Consider the following 27,220-nt stretch of genomic DNA (forward strand, 5'->3'; position numbering starts at 1 on the left):
CACACAACAGATGCCCGGTTGGCTTTGCACAGAAAGGCAAAGGAAGCGCAGCCAGAGGACAGTCAAATAAGAGCTGCAACAATGGATGGGCATTCGTCTAAACTTCACCTTATTAAAAAACAAACCCAGGAGCCGTGCTCTGAGCTCACACTCAGAATCCTAGCTACTCACGGGGCTGAGATCTGAGGGTCAGGATTCAAAGCCAATTTGGCAGACAAGTCCACAAGACTCTTATCTCCAGTTAGCAAGCAAAAAGCAAAAAGCTGAGCAAAAGCCTGGGGCCACGAGTTCAAGTCCCAGTACCAACTGACTGGCAGCACCAAGTTGGACAAATCTCCAGGGAATTGTGTTGAGCAAAAAAGCCAAAAAGGTCAAGAACTGCTCACCTTAAAATGACAAAATTCTGGGGCTGGGGATATAGCCTAGTGGCAAGAGTGCCTGCCTCGGATACACGAGGCCCTAGGTTCGATTCCCCAGCACCACATATACAGAAAACGGCCAGAAGCGGCGCTGTGGCTCAAGTGGCAGAGTGCTAGCCTTGAGTGGGAAGAAGCCAGGGACAGTGCTCAGGCCCTGAGTCCAAGGCCCAGGACTGGCCAAAAAAAAAAAAAAGACAAAATTCATTACAGGAGGACAGATTAGCAGTTGTCAGAGACTAGGAATGGGGCAGTGGTTAAGACAGAAAACACAGGCACGGTAGTACCCAGAACACCTGTTCTCTGGAGGCCGAGACGAGGAGGAGGGAGCCACCTTAGACCCTGCCTCACACAAAACCAACAGTAAAAGAGGCCAAGCGATGGCCCCCGGTGACGATGAAAACGTGCCGCAGCCTGCCTGCATCCGGCCCGTCATCCCACCCGCGGCACTGCGCTGTAGTTGCACGAGAGGCTACGCTCGCGGAAACTGAACCCAGGATTCCCCCTGCAGGTCACTCCACAACTGGCTCCAAATGAGAAGTTGAGTTTACCAAAACACCTACAGTCAAGCTGGTGCTTTCCCATGAATTTAAGAAACCATAGCTGCTGTGAGCCCTGGCCCTGGTGTCAGGTCAAATCGCCACAGAGAGGCAGACGCGAAGAAAGCATGGCATCCCCTGGCTGGGATTCTAGACTAGGGGGCGTCTCCCCAGGGAACAGAGCTGGAAGGAGCAGCCACAGGACACCCTAAATGTTAACAGTCCTAAAGCACCTCAGCCTTCTTCATGGCTTCACCTTCAGTCCCTCTTCAACCTGTGCTCCCTTCACAGACACCCCCTAAGCAGCCGTGCCTCCACGGGAACACGCAACATTAAACACGCAACATAAAACACGCACATCCCGGCAACACTACTCACCAGACCCCAACAGGAAAGAGGTGCTCTTTAAAAACCCTTTTGCCATTACAGACATTAAACTGCAAGGCTGTGGGTTTTATTGAACTCTGACTGTTGTTGTTTGTGTTGAGCTGAGGTCTAGGGTGCCCAGGCTGTCCTTGAACTTGAGGGCTCCTGTGACCCTCTAGTCTTCACCTCCCTAGTGGCTGAGACTACAGCTTATTTAACTATTACTGATGGAAGTGTCACTAAAATACACAATAATAAGCCACAATTTAACCTTATGACCTGCTCTTTAGCAACCTCACCAACAGGCAACATGTGGAGGAATAAGAACTAGTTTCTCTTCAATTTCTCGGCCATTCTACATCTGTGGTTCGCACAGTTCCGCTGGACCCCGCTCTTGAGAGTCAAGCATGACTGGTTTCAAGCAGAGCTGTGCAGGGAGAGCTGTGCCGGAAACACTGAGGCGCCCTCTGGGGTAATTTTTTTCTTTTTCTTTTTGCCAGTGCTGGGGCTTGAACTCAGGGCCTGAGCACTGTCCCCGGCTTCTTTTTGCTCCACCACTGGAGCCACAGCGCCACTTCTGGCCTTTTCTATACATGTGGTGCTGAGGAATCGAACCCAGGGCTTCATGTATGCGAGGCGAGCGCTCTACCACTGGGCCGTATTCCCAGCCCCCTGAGGCGCCCTCTGGTGAGAACCCCTCAGTCCTCCCATGGCCCGTGCCCATCCCCCATCTCCCGTGTGCCTCGCCGCGGTAACCCTTCTCCCCCAGCTGCCACACTGACCTCATCATCTCAAATCCAGCCACCTTCTGAGACGTGACCTTGCTCTTTGGACAGAGCCTCCCTCGGTCCTTGGTGCGAGCCTAATACAGTGAGTATAGGACAACTTCCCAACACTGTGCAAACCTGCAGGCTTCCTCCAAAAGCTTCTGGAAGATGGGGGGGGGGGGTTGTGTGTGTGTGTCCTGGAGTTAAACTCAGGGCCTGGGCACTGTCCCTGAGTTTTTGTGTTCAAGGCTATCCCTCTATTACTTTGAGCCACAGCTCCATTTTTTTTGGGGGGGGGGCAGGGTGTAGTTAATTGGAGATAAGAACCTCATGGACTTTTCTGCCTGAGCTGGCTTTGACTCACAATCCTCGTATTTTACCCTTCTGAGACCTCAGGTTCCTGAGTAGCTAGGGTTACAGGTATGACCCACCAGTGCCCTGGCTAAGGGGCCACCAGTCGGCAACTACAGAGCTATAAGCCTGATCACTATCCCTGAGTGCAAACCATAGAGATGAGAGACCACCGAGGCCCACCTCGGGCTTCCCCTCCTCTCTCTGCAGATCTGCCGTCCACCCTCACTCCTCCACAAGCAGGTGGAGCACCGAGGATGGGGAGGAGGTGCGGGCACTGGGTGCTCCTCAGAGGGGCCACGCGTCAGGAGCTCGAGAGCAGCCTCTGGCTCTCACTGCAAACGCAGGTGGGTGCAGCCACCAGGGGGGCTGGGTGGATGCCCCCTCACGCACTGCCAGCAGCAGGAGGATACAGGAGGTAGAGAAAAGGTGCTGTGCTGCTCACCTATGGCCCAGCTCCCAAGAACGCCCCCTGGGCGGGGGGGGGGGGGTCAGGCCAAACTGCACTGCATCTCCCATAGGCCTTTTCCGCTTCCACGGGCTCCTCTCTCTACTTGACCCCAGGAGGAAAGGGCTGAAGGAGTCAGCGCGCCGTCACACGCCACTCACAGATCAGTGCCCCTCCAGCGGGCTCTCGGGGCACACCGGGGAGTGGTCCATTTTGCAGAAGAAACGAAAGCAAAAGTCTAAGATGGGATCTGGTGCTCTTTCTAGGTCCTCATCAGAATGCCTTTGTTCAGTAAAGGAGAGCTAAGAATCTCCCAGGATAACCCGACAATATATATTTAAATGAACTCCTTTCACTGCATTGAAGGTGACCTCCGCACGTGTATCACCCGTGCACAACGCCTGCTGGCACACAGGCCTGCTGAGCACTTACGGCTCTAGTGATGACACGAGGCAGAGTTAATTTCCAAACGGAAGCCTGCAACACACCTTGCTGCCACCGGAATAAGCCCTGCTCTCTGCTGCCCAGCCAATAAAGCCGTTCCAGCCACCAAGTGCCTCTGCCCTCCAGGGGAGGTCCCTTCCCCCATCTCTGCCCAGGCTCCGTGCCCCGAGTGCGGGGAAGCCACGCATCCTTCCGTCCTGGAAGAGCCGTCACTTGTGTGTGCACCTGGGAAACAGTGGTGCAGCCAGGACTCAATCAGCGAAATCTGTTCCTCCCAAGCGCACTTACCATCCGGGTCTTTAAAGGTCAAGGTGATAAACTTGCTGGCCACCATGAACATGAAAATCACCCAAAAGCAGGCGGCTAACAGAAGCCACTGGTGGTGCATGTTGTCAGATGTCAGCCATTCAACGAGACTTCCTGGAAAACACGAGAGGCCTGTGCCACTCACAGGTCAATCAATTAAACAAGAAGTATGAATAGGAATGGGTAGAGCCAATTAATAGAACCCATGCCACTTTCCTCCACTGAGTATTCCGACTTGGCATTTAACATTTCATATTCAATTAATAATATGAAACGACATACTTAATAATTAAATAATCCATTTGAAATACCCCAGTGGAGGGGAGTGACAGTGAGAGAGCAGCATCCTTGTTTGCTTTTGGAAGCTAAGGTCAGACTTTGCCCATGTCACCACGGTCAGGAAGCAGGGAGCCAGACCTTCGCTGAGGATACCGTGTGGAGGGCAGGGCTGCGCTGAGGGGCTGACAGCAGCCTGCTGGGCTTAGGATACGAATGGGCTGACAAGGAAGAGCCACGCCGAGACAATCCCGCCCCTGTGGAATTTAGCCCTTAAAAACGTAATGACATGGGCTGGGAATGTGGCCTAGTGGTAGAGTGCTTGCCTTGCATGCATGAAGCCCTGGGTTCGATTCCTCAGCACCACATATACAGAAAAGGCCAGAAGTGGTGCTGTGGCTCAAGTGGCAGAGTGCTAACCTGGAGCAAAAAGAAGCCAGGGACAGTGCTCAGGCCCTGAGTCCAAGGCCCAGGACTGGCAAAAACAAACAAACAAACAAACAAAAGTAATGACAGGGATGGCATCAGTGGCTCATACCTGTAATCCTGTGACGTAGGAGACTCCCCTCTGAGGACCTCTGCTTGAAGCCAACTCAGACAGGACAGTCTGTGACAGTCCTATCTCCAAGTGACTACCAAAAAGCCAGAAGTGGAGCTTTGACTCAAGCAGTCAAGTGGTAGAATGCTAGCCTTGAGCAAACTCAGGGACAGCACTCAGGCCCTGTCATTACACATTTTATATGTGTGCGTATATAATGTGTATATATATATCATATATTTTATGTAATATGTGTATATGTACTATATAGTACATTTATAATATATGTATATGTATAATGACAGGAACGTAAAACATTCTATCATTCTGTTTGAGGGTGGGTACAAACAGGAGAGAAGGGCAGAAAGACAGGATGAAGGTGATGAATAGAGTCTAAGTACCTTGTAAATATTTATGAAACCTGGTTAAAATTATCTTTAGAATGGGGGAGGGGGACAAGAATAGAGGGAATTCATTTGATCACAGTCCATCTATGCATATATGAAATCATCATAGTAAAACTCCTCTCTACAACTAATACATGCTAACAAAAAATTTAAAAAAAATAATTTTTTAAAAGATCAAACTCACACCTGTGCTTCTTGCCTCAGCTCCTTGCTGGACAGGGCCTGTGCAGAGCTTGTGGGCAGGTGCTCTGCATGGTAATCGTGGCCTCAGCCATTGTGATGTGGAGATGTCGGCTGTACCTCTTTCTGTCACAGAGTCTGCCACAGGCTCTGGTACTGTGGAGGATAAAGAACCACCAAGTTACTGTCCATCCTCAGCTAGAGAGACTCACAAGTGTGTTTTACTTCACCTTTGCTGTGGCCCTTCTAGCCAGATAGAAAGACCACTTAAACCGCGCACACAGAGCTGGTGGGTTTCCACGCGTGACTGAGGCCAGCCAGCAGATCTGGACGGGGAAGGCTGGCACTCGGCACATACTGATGGCAGACCACTCGGAGCTTCCTGACCCGAGTGGTCAGAGCTCAGCAGAAACCCAGGAAGATGAGTCCTCCTTCCTCCACAACGGAAACAAGACGTCTGGGACCTGCAGTCCTCCTGCAGCACCTGCCTCACTGAATACCTGTGACGGGGCTGCCACCTGCCACGACGCCTGTGCCTGAATGGGGTCCTGGGAGCCCCCCCCAGCTGCCACACAACACCCAGGGCTTCCTTAGGGCCCAGGTCAGGCTGCTAGATTAAACAACAACAACAAGACTGGGTTCCGGTTACGTTTAAATTTCAGATAAACAGTAAATAACTCTTGGTATAAGTATGACCCAAATATTGCACAAGATATACTCATAGAAAACGAACGAACTCCTTTGTTTTTCCTATGGCCCGGTATATTTCCTGGGTGCTCAGGTGGGGTTGCCAGAGCTCCACCACACGCCCTAACTGCCTGAAGCCAGCTGTCCTGTTTCCACCAATTCTCCCTCTCCCCACTCTATTCCCTTAACCCAGGTGGCTCAGCATAAAGCAGAGAGGTTGAGGCTCAGTCAGCATCCTTGTTCCACCATTTGCTAAGCTCACTCTGGACTCTGCCTCCAGGTCTCATCTGTGACCCTAGGCCGACCGTGAGGGTGGAATGAGATGATGCAGTTCCCCAGCCGCAAAGAACCTCAGTGAGCTAGGCGAGGCTAAGCTAAGCTTGTGACGACTAGAAACTCTTGTGGTGCCTCCTTCCAGTTTAATGTATGCCGCCGTGGAAAGAGAAGAAAGAAGGGCCATTTATCCCAGGTGACTACTGGTGTGTCCCTTCTAAAGACAGCGTGACTTGTCTTGTGCTAACGGACCCTAGGCCCTAGAATCTGGGGTCCACTGAACTTGTCCTCAAGACTATGACACTTGGAGGGGTCCACTCCCAGGTCGCCGTGGCAGTGTCCTGGCCTTCTGCAACAGAGGGGCCCCTGGGGCTGGGGGACAGTGAAGAGGACAGAGAAAAGTCAAGTGGGCTGCATGCAATTCTGAACACAAATATGCTGGCGTGGACATGGAGGAGGCTGGCCCCTTGCGCACACAGACGTGCTTCTTCTGTGGGACCGATGGGCGCGGTCTACCCTGTCACCTGCTCTGCTCCTCCCTGTGGGCTTCCAGCATCAGTGTGTGTGCCCCGAGAGTCGTGGCTAGGCTTCACCTGGCTCCTAGGAGGTTCGACAGCTGAAGAAACCAATCATCTCAATGTGCATCAGTCTTCTTGGAGGGATCTACTTTGATTCTACCCAGTTAGGTTAGAGTCTCACCTGAGAATCACCTCGTTCGTGCTCTAGAGGCAGGGGGCTTAGGGCAGGAGTACCAGGCCTAGGGCAGCTGGAAAGCTGGAGCGGTGCTACCCACCGCTTCCCGACGGTGAAGTGTCTACAGCCCCTCCCCCTGTGAGGAACAGCTGTAGCTCTCTGAGCCCCACTCTCTCGCTGTAGGGGTGAGCCCTGGGACCACACACTTGCAGAGCCAAAGCACCTCCTTGACAGTCACACCACATACAGTATCATCATTTTCACAAAAAGCTTAATTTCCAATATGACTTCTACAACTTCCAGGGAGCCGGGACGTCAAGAGACTCCTTCCCTGCCCAGCCTGCCCACCACACAGGGCAGGGAAGAGGGTCGTTTGCAAGGCTCCTTCCCATCCCCCGCTCAGCTTGCTTGTTGCTTCCCCTCTTTGGGAGTGTGTCCTGGATACATGGGGTCTTCAATGGGGACTGAGGAGTTGGAAGGGTTCAAGTGTGCAAATGCTAGGCCCTGAAGAACTACCAGTCTCTCAAGAAGGGCATTAAGCCCAGGTCCTTACCAATGTCGTATAGCTACTCAGGCCAGACTGCTTGCCTGCGATGACCCTGTGTCCTGCTATAGGGCTCCTTAAACACTAGGATTCTGGGAACTAGGGGTGAGTAGGGCCTGCTCCCCCACCTCATGGACAGCTGAGGAAGTGAGTTTGCCCCATCAGTGCTGAGTTCATGCCAACATCACTCTACTACCAGACAGACCTCACCGCACCCAGCCCAGCCTGGGAGCTTTCACCGTGCCGCCTATGGACAGGAACAAGGCCCAACACACAGCAGGTCAATAGCCAGCATTTGCTGAAGGACCATGTGCACTAGGCTACCTGCTAGGAAATGTCAGGAGACATAAAATACTCTTTAGGAGCCAGCTGTGGCTCAAGGAGGTAGAGCACTAGCCTTGAGCGGAAAAAGCTCAGGGACACTGCCCAGGCCCTGAGTTCAAGCCCCATGACCCAAGAAAGGAAGGAAGGAAAGAAGGAAGGGAGGGAGGAAGGGGAGGGGAGGGGAAGGGAAGGGAAGGAAAGGTGAGGGAGGGAGGGAGGGAAGGAGGGAGGGAGGGAGGGAGGGAAGGAGGGAAGGAGGGAAGGAAGGAAGGAAGGAGAAAGAAGTTAGGCTGGAGTTCACTCTACCTATAGGCATGTGAAATGTATGGATATGAAGTATCATACTATGTCAATTCATAACAAAAGGTGTTGCAGAATTGTCTGATCCTACTTGTTAATTTTAAACTATATACATATATACATATACTGTATGTGTGAATGCACACATGCAAACACATACTTGTAACACAGGATAAAATTATATAATGCACACACACACACCTCTGTAATGCACAGGATATAGTGAGTTTTTAAAAATATACTTACCGGGGCTGGGAATATGGCCTAGTGGTAGAGTACTTGCCTCGTATACATAAAGCCCTGGTTTCGATTCCTCAGCACCACATATATAGAAAAAAAGCCGGATGTGGCGCTGTGGCTCAAGAGGTAGAGTGCTAGCCTTGAGCAAAAAGAAGCCAGGGACAGTGCTCAGGCGCTAAGTCCACGCCCCAGGACTGGCAACAAAAACAAATAAATAAAAATATACTTATGTTTTAAACAAGTTTGCAATAAGCAAACTATCTTTCCCATAGCAAAAACCAGTAAGTTTCTTTGCGTGTGTGTGTGTGTGTGTATATGCTAGTGCTGGAGCTTGAACTCAGGGCCTGGGCACTGTCCCTAAGTTTTTGTCCAACGCTGATGCTCTACCACACACGTCCACTTCTGGCCTTTTGCTGGCTAACTAGAGATAAAAGTCTCATGGACCTCCCTGCCTGGGCTGGCATCACACCACAATCTTCAGGTCTTACCCTCCTGAGTCGCTGGGAATACAGGTATAAATCACCAACACCCAGCCACCAATGAGCTATTTTAAAATGCCTCCTGGACCCACGTTTCCTGGAGCTTTGTTTTGCTCCTTAACGTTTTTCCACCTCACTGCTGCCACCGTTTTACCGCTTTATACGGTGTGAGAATGGAAGGCGAATACCTCTAGTCAGGAGAAACATGGTGGACTGCAAAGTCAACATGAATCCGAGTATGTAGTACCTGTGTCTATTTTTACCAGATTAAAGGGTAAATTACTGAGAATCATATAACGAACACCTGTTGACACATACACTGCTCTGTACTAGTGTTGTTACACTTACTCGAGTGTACGTCAATGCAAAGTGTTACACAGGATAGCAGGCCCCCTCAGCCTTGCCTGGCCAGTGGCCCTTCCCTCGACTGGTGCTCTATGCTTACTCCATCAGAACACAAAGCCCAGGACAGCAGCGGCAGGCAGCTTTTCCTCTGCCCAGAGAAATGTCGGGCCAACTAGAGAGGCAGGAGTTTCCCCACGCCTTCAAGGAACCACGTTACCCATGGTTGCTTCAGAGAGACTCACTCTGGAGGTAAGGGCCAGAGGGAAGCCCAGAATTTAAGCACTTGGCTCCCCGGCAGCTTCTTCTCCCTGTTCTCCCCCAACACAAGGTGGTCCATAGTAGACACTCCAGAGGAAAAGCTGTCAGGTCAAGATAACCTGTTTAGAAGTGTAGATAAATCATGGGGAGAAGGGACATAGGAATACTGTGCAAGCCACTCAGACAGAATCAGCAAGACCCTACCTGGTCCCCTCCCAAAGTACCTACTCCACTCAAGTCCCATGTCTCTATGGTTTATAGCATATATGATTTATGCTACATAACATTAGGCTATATGGCATTATATACGTAGCACAAAACATAGCATATGGTTTATAGCCCTCAGACATGAGCAGGGGCATACGTACATATAAGTTAAGGACAAAATAGCTTAGAATAATGAAAAGTATGCTCATTTGCCCAATAAAACAGGTGTCTCAGATATAACAGTTAGTTCCACACTGCATGTACAATTCCTGTCTTTACCTAGGTTAAAATCTCATAGGGACCCATGTGAATCAGAATCTACTCAAGAAGTGATATACAATGGAAGGAGAAGGACAGTGTTATGGGGGGGGGGGGAACCCAGAGGGTCACAATCTGGTTGGAGAGGAAGGATAACAGTTGCCTAAGGGGGTGATGGCTCCCTTCCTGGCTGGAAGACAAGCCCTCCACCTTCAGGGTGCAGTCGGAGAAAATGGGGTCAAGAACACAGAACCTTAGCTGTCACAGGATTCAATGTCTTCCTTGCAAACAATGGAGAGCCACTGAAGTATGTTGTATAGGAGAAGAAATGTGGTGGTGGAATCTGCTTTTATTAGAGTTTGATTTAAATTTATCTGGCAACAGAGACACAGACACAAGGAGCAAATACGTCCTTGGCAACGGTCCACTTTTACTCACGGAGGGTTCGTTCCTACCGGGCATGGTAAGCCAAGCTGCTGCGTGCTCCACCTCCCCTATCATTGCCCAAGTCTCCCAAAAGCTGTGCATGAACCAGGAAGAGTCACTGGATCTGCTCCGTTAGGTTCTGTTGAGTCTGAAATCTACTGTGCCCAGCTAAGCATGGTATGATTTATTGTGCAATTCCACACCGACATCGCGGTACATGACTGGTGGTTATGCAGAATGCAGGGTCGGAATAAGAAACCCTAATCTCTTTTCTCCTCCCAGGCACATACCTGAGAGGCTTGCAATTGCTGTGACTATTACACTATTACCATCTTTGGATGCGAATCCTCTGCATTTTGAAAAAAAAAAAACGATAATGAGTCAACTGCGGTGGCATGCAACTATAATCCCAGCACTCAGGAGGCTGAGGCAGGAAGGTGGGGAGTTTGAGGCGACCTGGGAAACAAGGCAAGGAGCAGGGAAAGGAGGGCTGAAGTCGGAAAGATGCCTGTCAATTCATTTCGCTCAGCTGACAATGGCTTTCTCTGAACTTTGAAATGTCATCCAGAAGCAAAAAAACCCTACTAGGTATTGGTACCATGCCCTGTTTTCAATGTATAAACTGGCTTAGTAAAAGTTCTGAAAAGTCCTAAGTACACAGGCTCATTTAACTCTGTCTAAACAAGCTCTGGCTGTTTATTTGCTTAGCCCTCTCTCAACCAAGGGTTGCCCTGCATCCCAAGAACCCAACACATACTCCTTGATCTCAGCAGCTCCTTCTAGTAAAGCGACTGATTTGTACAATCACCTGTAGTCAGATAAAGGGCCATGGTGCTAAACAGAAGAGGGTTAAGGGACGAAGGCCAGGGGCTCTGGGACAGAATGACACTGAACAGGTGGGAAGAGAAAGGCAGCTGTTCTGGTCTGAATACGCAATGCACCCCCCACCACTTGGTGCACAGCTGGTGGTCCCATTTGGGGAGGTGGTAGAAACATCAGGAGGTGGGTCCTACTAGAAGCAGGTCACTGAGGTGGGTGCCTGTGATACATCACACCCTGGTCCCTTGCTGTATGTCTTTCTATGCATCTAATCTTCCACAGGGGAAAAGCTTTCTCCAATGTTCCAGCTGCTACCGTGCCCTGGCCAAACGCAGGGGGGTCAAACAAGCACGGACTGACCTCTAAGACCTTGACCATTGAGTACATTTTCTTGCCCTTAAGTTGTTTTTGTCAAATATTTGGTCATGTTGATGAAAAATCTGGCTAATACAAGAACAAACAGTGTAGGATCCTGGGATAGACCATGGTCCGGGTTCTAGAATCCAGAAGTCCGCAAGGCAGTGTCCCCTTTATCATGAGAACACGAGGAAGCTGGAGGGGCCAAGCGAACAGAGTTGCCAATGGCTCTGCGGCGCTGGAACCCCCTGGTCCCCACATATCCCATACATGCTCTGTGCATCAGGGGCCCAGTATCCAACTTCCCAAACACATCCAAACACTAACAGAAATGTCACACAAAACGGCTGGAGTGTGGGTAAAAAGAACGGACCCTCAGACTACTATGACGGTAGCCGCATCATGCTCTCTGAGTTACAATCTATTATCTAACCAGTAAGATTAGTAAACTGCAATTTAATAAAGCAAAGCAGGCCAAGTGAATTTATAATATAAAGTTCTACCACCTGTTAGTGAGACTTGTTTTAATTCATAGTAAAGGTTTCTCTTAATCTAAATTCAGAGATATCCTTTGTCTTCTCTGGGGCTCTTTCCAATTTACTACCTTAGAATGGCTGGTGATCCTTGATTAGCAGCGTGAAAACACACTCAGCTCTGCCTAGTGAGGAATGCGTCTACAGTCAAGACATTCTCACAGTAATACTAAGGAAGTAGAGTGAACACCTGCCCAGCGCTTGCTGCAGGTCGAACACAGGTCTTAGCAGGCAACAACTCTCTCCCAGCCTCAGTGTGCACTCTGATTGTGATATTTAAGGAAACATTTCTGAGTGAACATGTACACAGTCCCAATCATGGTTTCGAGCTCCCTAAAATCTCTACACAAACAAAACAGGAGGCAGTAAGAATATTGAAAAAAAAAATACTGAATGGGTCCGAAGTACCTGGTAAGCTCACCATCTCCACCGCGTACTGAGGAGAACGGTCACACTTCTGTGCAGAATCTGCCTTGGCTAAGATGCTTGTTCTTCTTGTCACCATATAAAACAACTGGCAATTACAATCAGCATTACTAAAAGTTGGTAGGTTTATATCTGAGAAATAGTGAACCATTTTGAGCTCGACTATATTGTGCAAAACAGGTTTCTCATAGAAGCAAGTGACGTTGGGTTTGTTTTTATCATTAATCAATACTCATTTACCAGAATATGTGAGCAATCACATACTCAACATTTACTCATTTACAAGAGCTTTCAATGTAGCTTGGTGTGAAAAATGAAAATTATTTGCAGCAAAAACAATCATAATCCTACTCTACCTGTCTCATGCTTGCTATCGGGTAAAAGATTCTGACATTAAATGATCACTCATTCCAATGGTAGATGATATCTGAACTTCTTTATTCCTTCAAGCTTTAGCATTGATCACCTGCTAGACTCTAGACGAATATCATGATGAATGAAAAACTGAGAAGCCAAATTCATGAAATCACAGAGCTTACAGATTCACTAGTTAACTGGCAAAATAAAAATGCAATTTCCTTTATTCTAAAAACTTGATGTTAGCATTAAAAACCAGTTAAAGCTGCATAGCTTAAATGACTGCATGTTTACAGGACTGCATGAAGAGGAAATGGACTTGCTTAGGTTTCGCAGTCTGTAAAATCCTGCCTTTCTCTCTCCCATCTTTTCACTGTGTAACCTTTGAAACATGATTTGAATATAACTGCACATGGCCCAGAATATTTATACATTCTTTCCTTCTTCGGTTAACTCTTGCCAACATCCTTCTTTTCATTTCAGTGGAGAGAATTTCTTTCTCTCCGGGATTAAGGATTCTGTACTTCAGGGTCAAGAGCAAAGACGGAAAGATTTTTCTTTCCATCCTTAAGTTCCAATTCTGAGCTGTTAGGAAAATGGAGGAGGAAGAGCCAGGGGGCTGTGTGCTCCTGGTGGAGAGGGCACAGTCACTCCGGGCACTTCTCCTCTCCCAGGTTTTGGCACCACCTATTAGGAAAACAGAGGTGAAAGGAAGGAAACAGGCCGGACTTGGTCTTCTGTTTATTGAGATTTAACAGGGAGGGACACAGCCTTCCCACGGGCTTAGAGACTGTGTGGAGAGCTGGGACAGGAATTGGGTTTTTATGAGGTCTGAGCAAGGAGGCAGAGGTTCATGAAAAAGCTATTAGGTTAGGAGGGGGTTAGTGTCACACCTACATTCTCCATTGTAATCACAAAGGTTTGGTAACATCTACAATGTCTTAATCTCAATCAATATCCTAATATTTTATATATAATTAAAAGTAACTCAAATGTTTAAGCAATCACGATTTTAGACTTGAACAAACACTATTGTTGGGGCTGGGGATATGGCCTAGTGGCAAGAGTGCTTGCCTCATATACATGAAGCCCTGGGTTCGATTCCTCAGCACCACATATATAGAAAACTGCCAGAAGTGGCGCTGTGGCTCAAGTTGGCAGAGTGCTAGCTTTGAGCAAAAAGAAGCCAGGGACAGTGCTCAGGCCCTGAGTCCAAGGCCCAGGACTGGCCAAAAAACAAAAAACTACTATTGTTAAGTCTTTTGTTGTTACAGACTTGATCCTCTACAGCATTGATAATCAGACTCACAGAGGGACAGGTGACCCTTACAAGTTTGTCAGATTTAACTTTTAATTCTTAACAAGTTACAGGTAAGCTCTGCTTATTATTTCTATTGGTCTCCTTGTTGCTTTAATTGGGAATAAAAGGGGCAGAGACTCTATCACCCCCTCTGACATGGGATTCAACCAACAATGCCAACTATCATCCCAACAAGAAGAAGAAATCTCCCAGTCCCGTCTGGGGACCAGTCCTGGAAACCAGTGACCATACAGAAGCAATGGGGAAGAACTGCTCATGCACAGCTAAGAGGGGATGGCAACCAACCCTGAAGAGAGTCACTGGTGCACGTCCTTTCAAAAGCAATCAAAAGCCAGGGGATCATAAGAAAACACTTCATAAGCATGCCTATCTAATGTCCATGCCTGTCTACCTTCTAACTAGACAAGAACTTATACTCTTGCCTTTTTAACCTATTTGTTTCCCATCCATACTATATAGTCCAGACATCTATAGTCCAGTTACATGGAAATTCCTCCTTCCCCGTAATAGGCCACAACTGGGATTCTGCTCCAAATGGAACATGTGCCCAGGGTCTGCTTTCCTGTGTCATTCATATCAAGTGGTCCTGCCACCTTGTCAGCCTTTTGCCTGATCGCACCTTTTTCAAGTTTCTCTTTAGCTGGATAACAGCCCTCACTCCGGACACTACCTGGGAACTCCTCAAGGCACTGCAGGCAACGGGAGCTTCCCTTACATGGCCCTGCCCTGCCCACAGTAGACCCCAGCCCCAATGACTCCTCAATGACCCCATGTCAGCAGGAAGTAGCCAGAAAAGAGCTCGACTTCCCTCAACTTCTTATGCTCTTTTGTGGTTTCAAATGATGGGCATCTGCTTTGTTCTCATAACTCCATATTGCTCCCCTCTCGGCCCATTCTTTTCATGTATCCAAAGACCCTATGTGAAAAGCTTGTCTCTCCCATCTCGGACCATTCTTCCTACATTATCTGAAGATGGAATATGAAGGACTGACTCCCACCCTGTTTTCCCAGGTATATACAGATGCCAGGCGAAGCAGTAAGTGCAGACGGCCCCATCCAAGCCTGGCTGTAAACATTCCATCGTGGGCCCAACCAAAAAGCACCCCCCACACCTCCCCAGACCTAATGGCTTTCTCATGAACCTCTGCCTCCTTGCTCAGACCTCATCACAACCCAACTCCTGTCCCAGCTCTCTCCACACAAGCCCGTGGGAGGGCTGTGTCCCTCGCTGTTCGATCTCAATCATCAGTCCTCGCCTGTGGAAGATGAGTCCAGCCTGTTTCCTTCTCTTCTCTTCCATTTTCCTAACAGGAGCCAAGACAGATGATGTTCTAATTGACCTGGAAGAAAAACCACTTCTCCCTTTGCGTCTTTTCATCTTTAACCCAATCACATAAAAAAAAAATAAACCAAACATTTAAAGAGGTGGTTGAGGACTCGCAAAGCAGGTCTAAACATTAGCTGCCTAATTTCTAATCATGCCTTGGCCATTATCTTGTGGTAGTTACAATGACGGATGGAATAACCCAACTCCCCGTGGCCCAGCGCCTCAGGCCGGGTTTTCCAGACAAATGAGCCTCTCTGGCAGGCAGATCCCGCCAGCGTGGTGAGCCAGGACCTGGCCTGCGCCGCTACCCGGCCGGTGCACGGCCCTCTCCCCGCCCGGGGCAGGCTCGGGACAGAACCGGACGGCTTCTGGAAAGCCCCGGGCCCTCCTCCCAGCCCGGAGCGCGGGACGGAGCGGTGCCGCGACCTCCGGCTGCGGGCGGGCGGGCGTCGGGGCTGCGGGCGCTGCGGGCGCTGCGGCCCGGCCTCTCCACCCCGGGTGCACCCGCCCGGACGCCCACCGACGGGGCGGGGCGGGGCGCGCGGCCGGACTCCCCGCCGACGCGGCCCTCCCTCGCACGCCCCCCACCCCCGACCCGGCGGGAACGTCCTCCCGCTCCCCAGACCAGACGCGACCCGCTCCCCACCCGCCCCGCGGCCAGACGCGAACCCCCCCCCCCCCCCCCCGCCGAGGACCCGCTCCGAGACGCCGCCTCGCTGCACCCGGGGGTCCCCCCCTTCCCCCGCAACACACCGCGGCGGGCTCGGCTCCGCTCCGGTCCACCCCGGGCTGGGGGTGCGCAGGGGGTGAGGACCGGCGTGCGCCACCCCCCCCCCCCCGCGGGCCCCGAGCTCACCCTCCGCTCGCCGGGCACCGGGGCTCCGCTTCGGCCTCGCCGGGCCAGTGGGCGAGCGCGCGGCGCCCCGGCGGTCCCGGCGTCCCGGGAGGGCGGCAGGCCCGCCCCGAGCCCCGCCCCGGGCCTCCGCGCCCCGCCCCGGGCCTCCGCGCCCCGCCCCGGGCCTCCGCGCCCCGCCCCGGGCCTCCGCGCCCCGCCCCAGGCCTCCGCGGCCCGCGCCGGGCCCTGGGATGTGGCGGCCGCCGTGCCGGAAGGAGGAAGCACGACGCGCGACGCACGGGGGGGGCTGTGGGGGGCGAGGCCGCCGCCGCCCACCGCGGCCCCGCGCGCCGCCCGCCGTGTGCGCGCGGCCCCGCCCCGGCCCCGCCCCCGCCGTGTGCGCGCGCGCTCGCGGCCCCGCCCCCGCCGTGCGCGCGCGCTCGCGGCCCCGCCCCGCCCCGCCCCGCCCCCTCGGGCCCGGGCCGCGGGGTGGCGCGCGCGGAGGGCGGTGCGCCCGGCATCCCCGGGCCCGCGCCTTCCCCACCCCCGCCCCATCCCGCCTGGCCGCCCTCGGGAACCGCGTGTGCTGCCCGAGAAGGCGGAAGGCCGGAGCGCCGAGGTGGGGCCGGGCCGAGGCCGGACGGACCATCCGAGGGCCCCCTGCACACCTGGAGAGAAGACGAGACCCCCGGTCTCCCCCCGCAGCCGTCCGCAGCTCGGCCTGGATCCCTGAGGTTCTCCAAGATCCTTTTTTTTTTTTTTTTTTTTTTTAAATAAAATACCAGGCTATTATTTGTCATCTTTGCCACTTAGCTATTTGCTCTGACAGTAAAAAGTGACGGTGGATAAAACTACAGTGAGAGGACATTGGATGGGCAGTCATTTCACCCTGCACCACGGTACACAGGAAAAGCAGACTAATAATAACAAGTATTCTGGAAAGGTCCTCAGTGACAGCCACAGTGGTTGATGGGAATCCGCTTGGTTTACAGTGTGGAATAGCTCTTTTTCCTAGAACACGCGTGTGTGTGTGTGTGTGTCTCTGTGTGCAGCACTGAAAATTGAGTCCACAGTATCATACTATCATTTTTACTTAAAGAAAAGACTGATAGACCCATGTAACTAAGTTCTGAGTCTCCACACACACAAAAAAAATGTGATTAGAAGTAATGCATGAGTTTAGAAACATTGCAGGATGCAAGATGAATATGCAAAAACCGGTTGTAGTTTCTATGCTGATGCTCAACTATAACATTAGGAAAATGATTCTATTTATAACAGCATCAAAGAAATAATTTTTTTCAGGAATAAATTTAACAAAATGCTCAAAATATGTACTCTGGAAACAGCTATGATTTTTGAAAGAATTAGAGGAAGAGCTACATTAAGTGTAATGCTTTGCTGCGCTCATGTATCAACACACTAAAATGTACTCTGAAGAGATGAGCAAATGCATTGTAATCTTCAGTCAACATTCCAGCTGGCTTCTTGGCAGAAATTACCATGAAAATACAGGAGACTTCAGTAGCCAAAACAATGTTGACAAAGAAGATTGGAGTTTAAGGAATCTTATTTCTCAATCTTAAAAATTTCTACAAAGCTACAGTAATCAAGGCAGTGTGCTACAGAATAAGAAAAAGCTGTATAAACCAATGGAACAGAATTGGGAATCCAAAAATAAAATCCTCATGTTTATGATCAATTTATTTTCAAGAAGAGCACTAAGATAAACGAAATAGGAATCATTTTAAGTAGATTGTCTTGGGACAACTGGATATAGGTAAGCAAAAGAACAAATTTAGATGTCTCAAATCTTGACTCAAGGAAGATCATAGACTGTCAGAGCAGAGACTCAAAACTCAGAAGACATAGACAGAAAATCCTTGTAACTTGGGGTTAACTTTGTAATTTGTTTTAGTTCTGGCATCCAAAGCACAAACAACGTAAGAAAAAATATTGAACTTAATCAAAATATGTATGGTTTTGAGCACTGGAAAACCCTGGAAAAACCACTTTCCTAAATGGGTGTGATGGGTCATTACTCTCTCCTTAACATGATTTATCCTTTTGCAACTTTGATTCTGGAGTGGTGGAGTCTTGCTGAGTTTTTGAGATTCTCAAGTAATTTTTCCTATTGATCTAGCAGAAGGTACTTGGCTTTCCTAGATAGTGTTAATCTTAGCCACAACTTTTTCCTACCAAACTATAAGATTTTCAAGCTTTACTTTGTTTTGTTTCTCATGATCCTCACTGTAACTGTAAAAGCAACCAACCCTATGCATATGCAGGCTGACTGCCGTATTTCATCGAATTTTCCTCTGCCAGCTAGACTAGATTGCCGTGTGTGTGCGTGCGTTCAGATCCTGGGGCTTGAACTCAGGTCCTGGGTGCTGTTCCTGAGCTTGTTTTTCCTCAACAATAATGCTCTACTATTTGAACCACGGTTTCATTTCCAGGTTTTAGTGGATAATTGAAGATAATTACCCAAGATGGCTTTGAACTGAGATCCCCAGAACTCAGCCTCTTGAATAGTAGAATTAACAGGCACCTGGCTAGACTGCCACTCTTTAACCCTCCTGCCAAGTCTCATGGCAAGAACAAAATGTAGACAAGTTTTTTTGCTAGTCTTTTGCATATGGTCTCTAGTCCAAATACTAATTTTTTTCTTAAATCTTCAGTTCCATCTAAAACCTCAGCAGCACAGTCTTTAGTGTCAGCATTCCTGTTAGTCTTCTGGTCTTCTGGGCTCCCACTGGGATTCTGGGAACTTTGCTTTCAGCATTCTAAGCTTTTCTAGCCTACATCTGCAAATGTTCTCAAATTCCTCCCACAAATCAGTTGGACAGGCTTTAAAATCATGTGGTCAAAAGTCACAGCAATGATTCCTCTTAGGATGAGTTTTCTATATTTATCAGCTTCCTATTGCTGTGACAAAGTATCTGCAAAAAAAAAAAAAAATCAACGCAGACATTGATTGTCCTCCATAGTCTTTTGGCCCTGTTTCTGATGGTAATGGAAATCATCATAGCAAGCACAGTATGGTAGAGCAATCTTCTCACTTGATGGAGAGAAAATGTGTGTGTGTGTGTGTGTGTGTGTGTGTGTGTGTGTGTGTGAGAGAGAGAGAGAGAGAGAGAGAGTGAGAGAGAGAGGCAGATGGACAAACAGACAGATAGGTGTTGAGACAGAGAAAAGAACACAATCTAAGACCAGACCTGAACAAAAATACAAGACCCTATCCAAAATATAACTAAAAGCAAAACGAAGTAAGGGCTGAGGGATATGCTCAGGTGGTTGAGTGTTTGCCTAGCAAGTACAAGGTCTTGAATTCAAACCCCAGTAACTCAGAAACAAAAACAAAAACTCCCTTGAGGGCCCACACAAAGTGTAGAGAAATGGCTAGTTCTCTTTCTTCTTGTGCTGAGATGTCTCTCTTCTTCCCGTGCACATTGAAGCTCCTGGTTCTTGACCTTTATAATAATGGTAAGTTACACTGGTTCTCTAGCTTGCAGCTAGGAGATGGAGGGACTTCTCAGCTTTCATAGTGACATGAGTCAGTTCAGATCCTCTTCCTCTCTTGTGCATGCGCACACACACACACACACACACACACGTGTTCACTTAGTTGCATGGACTGGATGATAGGTAGAAAGAATGCTCAGGTAATCATCAGCAGATGTGATTCCCATTCTAGCTTTGCCAGGGTAACTCTCTGAACTAGAAAATCAGTCTGATTTTGAATGCTTGCTGTGCTTCCTTCCAGCTCTAGGTGCCTGCTTTTCTGCAGAAGCTGGATGTAAATCTGTATAGTCACTGAATGAAAATATATATATATATGCGGGTAAAAAATTTAGCACAGTGGATAAGGGAACATGTAGGAAACATTTATCTAAGATGGAAGAATAAAGAGGGGAGAAACCCAAGTAATTCGATTTTTGTGTAGGTGGCATATAGTTAGGTAATTAATACCCATCCAGTTGGCTGAACATATAATCACTATTTTCTCTTTAATCATGGAAGGATGCAGCCTATTTTATGTCTCTTATCTCGTAAGGAGATTCAAATTAAGATAAAGCTACTATTTTTCTTTATTCATACTGAGTATATTGCTCACCATGCAACCGAGGAATCATTTCTTATAGTAAAGTCATTCTGGGTTGGCACTTTGAAAAATTAGTCCTATTTCTCTTCTAGTATTGAGGTGACATAGCTTTGGAAAATGTATCCCTCTCAGAGAAGACCTACTAATAATAAGACCTAATAATAAAACATGATAGACTATAGGTATCCAGGAGTAACAAACCCCGCTGTCTGACTGCTAAAGATGGTTTTAGGGTCATTAGCAGAATGGCTCTACATCAAGTACAGAGTTGGAAACTGACCAGGCACTGATCTTTCTGTACCACCCTCTCCTTGGTGTTACTTTACTGCAAGGGAAGCACACTGATCCTTCAGACCCCTATCCTCTTGAATCTGTGGGCTCTGTCCTAGAGGATCTTACGCAAGACAGTCCAGGTAAATCCTGGAGACTCATTTTTAGAAGTGCCTCAGATAAGTCCAATGAAATACAGGCTTGGGAACACTGATTCCATCAAGCTCTGCGTTACTGGATATTCTACAATCTCTGACTATAAGATCTCATGTTAATTTAGAAACAGCTTTTATAGGAGCAGGGCAGAAAAGTCTTTTTTAAGTGAAAATAGTCATTACATATTCCTACAGCCGTATTATTTTTCTCCTTTAGGATCACAAAGTTTTAGCTAAGACCTTCTTGTTTTCAGAATCTAAAGACTACCCTGAACCAATCGAGGTGGCTCAAGCCTGTAATACTACTTGGGAGGTAGAGATGGGAGGATTAAAGTCTGAGGCTAGATCCGGCATAAAGCTTCGTGAGAAGCACTTCTGAACAAATAGCTGGGCACAGTGGTACATTCCTGTTATTCTTGCTCTGGGGAAAGCACAATGGGGGGGGGTGTGTTATAGGTGGGTGTCTCCCTTTCCCCACAAGCGACATGGAGAAGCACACGTAGAATCACAGTTCAGTCTTCCTGGGAATAAAGTGAGATCCTACTTTGAAAATAACCAAGAAAAAAAAGGAGCTACAGGCATTGCTCAAGTGATACAGTGCCCTGGGTTCTTTTTTTTTTTGGCCAGTCCTGGGCCTTGGACTCAGGGCCTGAGCACTGTCCCTGGCTTCTTCCCGCTCAAGGCTAGCACTCTGCCACTTGAGCCACAGCACCACTTCTGGCCATTTTCTGTATATGTGGTGCTGGGGAATCGAACCTAGGGCCTCGTGTATCCGAGGCAGGCACTCTTGCCACTAGGCTATATCCCCAGCCCCCTTGGGTTCAATCTCCAATAAAAGAGACTGTTTCCCTGGCCATAACACACAGAGTCTTGAGAACAAGTTGTAGTTAGTAACTTGAATCCCTGATTGAGATCTCTTGGGAGCTCTTAGGACTGAGAAGTACATGAAAAAAACAAACATACCACTCAATCTTTATGTTTTGGGTCAAAGTCATTTTATTTTATTACCTCTTAATCAGATCAAGTTACTGGACGTTCAAAAGGTCTTCAAAGTAGACAGGAGAAGTTTCAGAGTCCTGCCAAGTACCGGGATAGACCATTGCAAAGTAGACCATGGTAATAATCTCTCCTAGATCTGGAAATTTTGTGAACACAAGATTTCATAATCACTCCTGCCTTAAACTGTTTCAAAAATTATTTGAAAAAGAGGCATATTTTCAATGTTGCATGGTGGCTGTAAGCCCTTTCTTTGTTAATGAAAAGTGAGAATTCAATTTCAAGTTAAACTTCAGCCACTTCCAGGGCCACCAAATAATATCACTGTCTGAGGCAGCAATGGAATGAGCAGATAGATGTCTGGCCTCAAGAGCAAGTCTGCATATGTACAGGCAACGGCAATTATGTCACCCCCTTTCTTCCTCTAGTGGCAGGCAATTTTATTTTACTATTAATTAGAAGAGGCAAATGAGGATATAGATAATACCCTAGTTCCTTATAAGAATCGAGGTAAAGGATGTCTTTAAAGGAACACTGCTTTCTACCTTCTATTGAAAGACTGGTAACCAAAAGCTACCAACAGTCAAATCCATTCATTCGCAGACATTTGTCAAGTAATTACTACATGTCAGTGTTCCTCAGGATGTTAGAGACCCACAGATAAATGATAACAACAACAGTAATAATAACAAGTCTATATAGTGCCTACTGAGGGCAAGAAATGGCTTTCAAGCTGCACCTAGCAACTACTAGTGGATCATAAAATCAAATTAATGTATCACCTCGCCATTTAAAATAATAGAAGAGCCGGGCACTGGTGGCTCATGCCTGGAATCCTAGCTACTTAGGAGGCTGAGTTTGAGAACTGCTGTTTGAAACCAGCCAGGATTGACAAGTCTCGGACACTGTTATCTCCAATCAACCAGCAAAAACCGGGAAGTGGAAGTATGGCTCAACTGGTAGAATGCCAGCACCAAGTGAAAAACAAAACCAGTAAGAGTGCAAGGTTCTGTGTTCAAGCCCCAGTACCTGCACAAAGCTCCAAATACCAGTGGCCAAGGGCAAGTTACAGATTCTTTAGTGGCAAATGAACAGAAAGAAAAACTCAGGAGCAATCAACCTGAAAGATCTGAGAACTAGAGAAAACCTGAGGACCACAGAGGCACAGTCTGAGAACAGCAGCTGACTGGGAAGCCTTGCTCAGTCCAGTATCGGTAGAGAGTCAGCAAGGTGGGCAGCAGACAGCAGGGCAAGAAGCCAGCTGCCCTATTTGCTAACATGTTAACATCTGCGGCAATGACAGAAGAAAGTAAACTGGGGAGTGAGAAAGGTTTTTCTGAATCTTTCCCTCACCCTGACTGTTCAGAAAAACTAATTTCATTTCAAGAAAAGCCACACAGGGAAGATCAAGGTCAAAGCGCATACGAAGTTATATGAAAGAAAGTGATAATGCATTATTATCAGCCCTGAAGACAATGAAAGCACACCTACCAAATAGAACGGAAGTATTGCAAAGCAAGCTAATAATGCTTTAAGAAAAATATAAGACATGCAAGAAAAATACATCTGAATTATAGAAACTCAGAAATGAAATGATAAAACCCAGGAAAGAGTTTAAAATAAAAGAAAAAAAATAACTTCAGAAAGGAAAGACTGGGAAACAGCAGCCTTCATCTATAATCCTAGTTACTCGGGAGACAGATTTGGAGGATCAAGGTTCAAAGCCAGCTAGCGCTGATAAGTCTATGACACTCCATCTCCAATTAATCAGCAAAAAGACAAGCTGGAAGTGTGTCAGGACATCAGTCTGGGAAATTCAAAGGCTTGAGTTCAAGGCTTGGTACTGGGGGAAAAAAGAAAAAGAAAGCAAATTAACACAAGAGTAAATAAACAATGCATACAGGCAACCACGTTAAAAGAAAATTGTAAGATCCTAAAGGACTTGAGGGAAAAATGGCCAATAGTGAAGGTAACGGAAAAGAATGTCGAAATCAGGGTCCTGCTGGAAGAGAATCAAAGCGAAGGAACAGAACTGGACTGGAATACGTAATTCGGGTCTGCTTTCCTGAGCCAGACCTGTGGATGTGTTCCTGAAGGAGTGCCACGTATGCCCTTATACGGGTGTGATCGTCACCAAGGTTAGTTCTGGCAAAAGGGACTGGATTTCAGAGGGAATAAGGGCTTGTCATTTCTAAGAGTCCTAAAATTAGATTATCATCAGACCTTTTCACACCGAAGCTTCATCCCAGGGTGGGGGAAAGGGGAGCATGTGCGTTTCCTGACAATTTCTTGGAATGTCCCTTATGTCTCCAGACTCACAGGCTCGATCACATGTTCACTGCTTTATGACTTATCTGTTCATGAACCAGAGCCTGTGGCCAGCACAGTCTCTCGTGATTTGATTATTGCTGATTGAACATACATGTTCTCAGTCTTTGTATTTCCTGCCAGTTGGCAGCTGGTCCCAAGGCTGGATTAGAATCCAGTTCAATTTCTGTGGTGACATTCTAGGCCATGTTTGGCCAAGACAGGTGCACGATTTCTGGTTTTCTCTCTTTTAGATCGTACCAGCTGTAGGTGCTTAATGACTACCATTCTTTGAGAGTTGTGAAGGGGAAAGGGGCTCACGAATGAAGAGAACACGGGGACAATTCAGTCAAGAATTCAATGTATATCCTACAAAATTAAGAAGAGTGAGGGAAGGGGTGGGTAGTGGAGGGACTGGTGAGAATAATGAAAAGGGTGACATTGATCAAGGTGCGTTGTATTCATAAACTGTTTTATTAAGTGGCAACTTCTTTGTACAACTACTTACAGATAACAAACTAAATACATTAAGATAATATTCCAGTTCAAGAATTCCTTGTGCATTGTATTACTCAAGGATCTGGGGGGGGGGGAGACAGAGAGAGACAGAGAGACAGAAAAGAGAGAGAGAGAACTCTCAGAATCTGTAGTCTGATACGTCCAAGACAGCAGCAGAAAACTTGCCTGACCTGGAAGGAAGAGGTAGCTAGTTCCTCCTTTCTGATTTCCTGTTCCATTTAGGCTCCTGGTGATTGGGATTGTGCCTACCCATGATGAGTTGGGGGTGTCTTCTCCACTCAGTTTGCCGACACACATTCTAGTCCTCTCTGGAAACACCTGTAGCAATTCTCCAGGCACCCTCAATTCTGGAAGACTGAGAATTTCAAAATTACCCATCACGAATATTGATGTGGTATCTATGTGCTCTCCAAGAACCTGGAGTCACAACCATAGACAAGAAGTAAAGACAGAATTGCGTCCGCAAGGCAAATTTTACTTCCGCAGAGGGTGCACCACCAGCCAAAAATCTGGCGAGCAAGCCCAGGAGCAGGCCCTGCCCCTCTGCTCAGATGGGTTGAGCTCAGGGTCACAATCTGCTCACAGCTGGCTAGTGTGAATAGGATAAGATGTACTTATATAAGGTGACCGTTAAAAGACTTTTAAATAAGCTTAACGGTACCACGTAACCTCAAAATACACTCAAACCCTCTGCTATATTTTGAACAATCTAAGATGTGCCTTCTGAGATGTGGTTTTTTTTTTTTTTTTTTTTTTTTTTTTTTGCCAGTCCTGGGCCTTGGACTCAGGGCCTGAGCACTGTCCCTGGCTTCTTCCCGCTCAAGGCTAGCACTCTGCCACTTGAGCCACAGCGCCGCTTCTGGCCGTTTTCTGTATATGTGGTGCTGGGGAATCGAACCTAGGGCCTCGTGTATCCGAGGCAGGCACTCTTGCCACTAGGCTATATCCCCAGCCCCTGAGATGTGTTTTAATTCAATCTTGGAGGAAAAAAAAAAAACCAATTAAGACAAAAACCTTACATTTTAAAAATCCATCCTTATCCCAGAGCAATTCCTCTTTCCCTTTCTGGCCAAAGCAGGACATTTTGAAGAAATGCACTTGGATAGAAAAGACAGTTTTTCTCACATCTGACACAGTATGTACGCTTGACTATTTGAGTCTCTAGATGTCAGGTTCCCATATTTAAATTTTGAAATTGGATTCTGATAGTCCCAATTTTTATTCAAGACTAGGAGTGTTCCTTAAGCTTGTGTCAATTACATTGGAATTTCCTTCCTCCCATATGGAGAACCAAGGCAGTAGCTTCAAAGTAGGAACACATATTTGGGTGGGAAAGATGGAAAACAACTCCCCCCCACCAGCCCCCATGAAGGACAGCGCTGAGCCTAACCAGAAATCACCTGTCAATCACCTGATTGCGAGTCACAAAGCTCTGAGGTCACTTCCTCATTCTCTAAGAGCACTTCCTGCCTCCTGAGTAGTTAGGGTTACAGGTGTGAGCTACCTGTGCCCCAGAAGAAGCTGCATGTTTTAATCATGAAGTTTTCTATATTTGTTTTTTATTTTACCTTAAAACATTAAAAAAACAAAAAGGCCAGGTGCTGGTAGCTCACACCTGTAATTCTAACTTGAGATTTTTCTAGATGGATAATCATCTTATTTGGAAACAAGGAGGTTTTTTTTTTTTTTTATTTCTTCCTTTGAAAACTCTATGTATGTCCTTTGTTTCTGATTTTTGCCTTGGTCAGAACTTACATCAGTATGTCAAATACATCTAATAAAAGCAGACATCTTTGAGGTCTTTCCTGTACCACAAATCCGCGCCCCCTCCCGCCCCAAAGGCTGGGATTTACCTATGGGCAATTAACATGGATCATCTTGGCAGGAATAGGTAACTTCCAATATTGCCTGTCTTGATTTTGGTTTCAGACTGATGTAGGAAAAAAACATCCTTCCTTTTCGCTTTGATGATATTCCTGTCTTTAAAAATTCATAAGCCAGCTGAGTCTTTTCAAGCAGATGCATACTGATATGACAGGGGCTTAGGACCTGGGCTTTTGCTTTCTGACAAATAGCTGATATCAGATGTTGTAGCTGGGTAATGATAATTACAAGAATCCTATAGCCTTCACACAGTAGAGAACTGAATCAGTCTACGAACTGGTCTGCAAACTCTCCACAACTGAAATTGCAAACATGGGAAATGGAGGATTAAGTGTGCTGTCATTCCAATTTCATTTCACGAGAACTGGTTGCTTCCTCTTGCAGTGGGGAGCATGTACGCTCCGATGCATTCTGGGAAGCTCACTCCTGGGGTATCATGATGGGCAATAAAAACACAAAATCCTGAGGAAGAGACATTGAAGTGTGGGCTAAATGGCATTACAGTATGGTCCTAGGACGAAAAAGGAGCCTGTGACATCTGACTAATGGTGAGATGGAGCACTGTGAGAATTATTCATGGTGGGCTGTAAAATGTGAAGGCTAGGATGTCCACAGAGCTGAGCGGTCAGCAACTCTTGGGTGTTGTTTGCATACTGCTTCTAAAAATGACAAATCTGAATCATAAAAGCTTCTGGAGGGCTGGGGATATGGCCTAGTGGCAAGAGTGCTTGCCTCGTATACATGGAGCCCTGGGTTCGATTCCCCAGCACCACATATACAGAAAACGGCCAGAAGTGGCGCTGTGGCTCAAGTGGCAGAGTGCTAGCCTTGAGCAAAAAGAAGCCAGGGATAGTGCCCAGGCCCTGAGTCCAAGGCCCAGGACTGGCCAAAAAAAAAAAGCTTCCGGAAACTTCTCTTCTCAAAGGTTGCTTAGGTGAGT

The 27,220-nt window shown here is 47.6% G+C and overlaps 1 protein-coding gene across 3 annotated transcripts in view; it reads right to left on the reverse strand.

Annotated features, from left to right (window-relative positions):
* The window catches only part of Chst10 (carbohydrate sulfotransferase 10), a 28,162-nt gene extending 11,983 nt beyond the window's left edge, over positions 1-16,179 (reverse strand). Inside the window, exons 1-4 of one of the 3 annotated variants that reach the window (XM_048352402.1) lie at positions 16,069-16,179; positions 14,556-14,565; positions 5,044-5,176; positions 3,620-3,749 (exon numbers count right to left, since the gene is read on the reverse strand). In XM_048352402.1, the coding sequence (XP_048208359.1) occupies positions 3,620-3,719 (100 nt within the window). In that variant the 5' untranslated portion in view covers positions 3,720-3,749; positions 5,044-5,176; positions 14,556-14,565; positions 16,069-16,179. Of the gene's footprint in view, positions 1-3,619; positions 3,770-5,043; positions 5,177-14,555; positions 14,566-16,068 lie in introns of those variants that run through there. The other 2 variants (XM_048352404.1, XM_048352403.1) reach the window with 2 other exon arrangements.
* Between the last annotated feature and the right edge of the window lie 11,041 nt (positions 16,180-27,220).

The sequence above is a fragment of the Perognathus longimembris genome, chromosome 8 (assembly GCF_023159225.1).
Source record: "Perognathus longimembris pacificus isolate PPM17 chromosome 8, ASM2315922v1, whole genome shotgun sequence".
Classification (NCBI taxonomy): domain Eukaryota; kingdom Metazoa; phylum Chordata; class Mammalia; order Rodentia; family Heteromyidae; genus Perognathus; species Perognathus longimembris.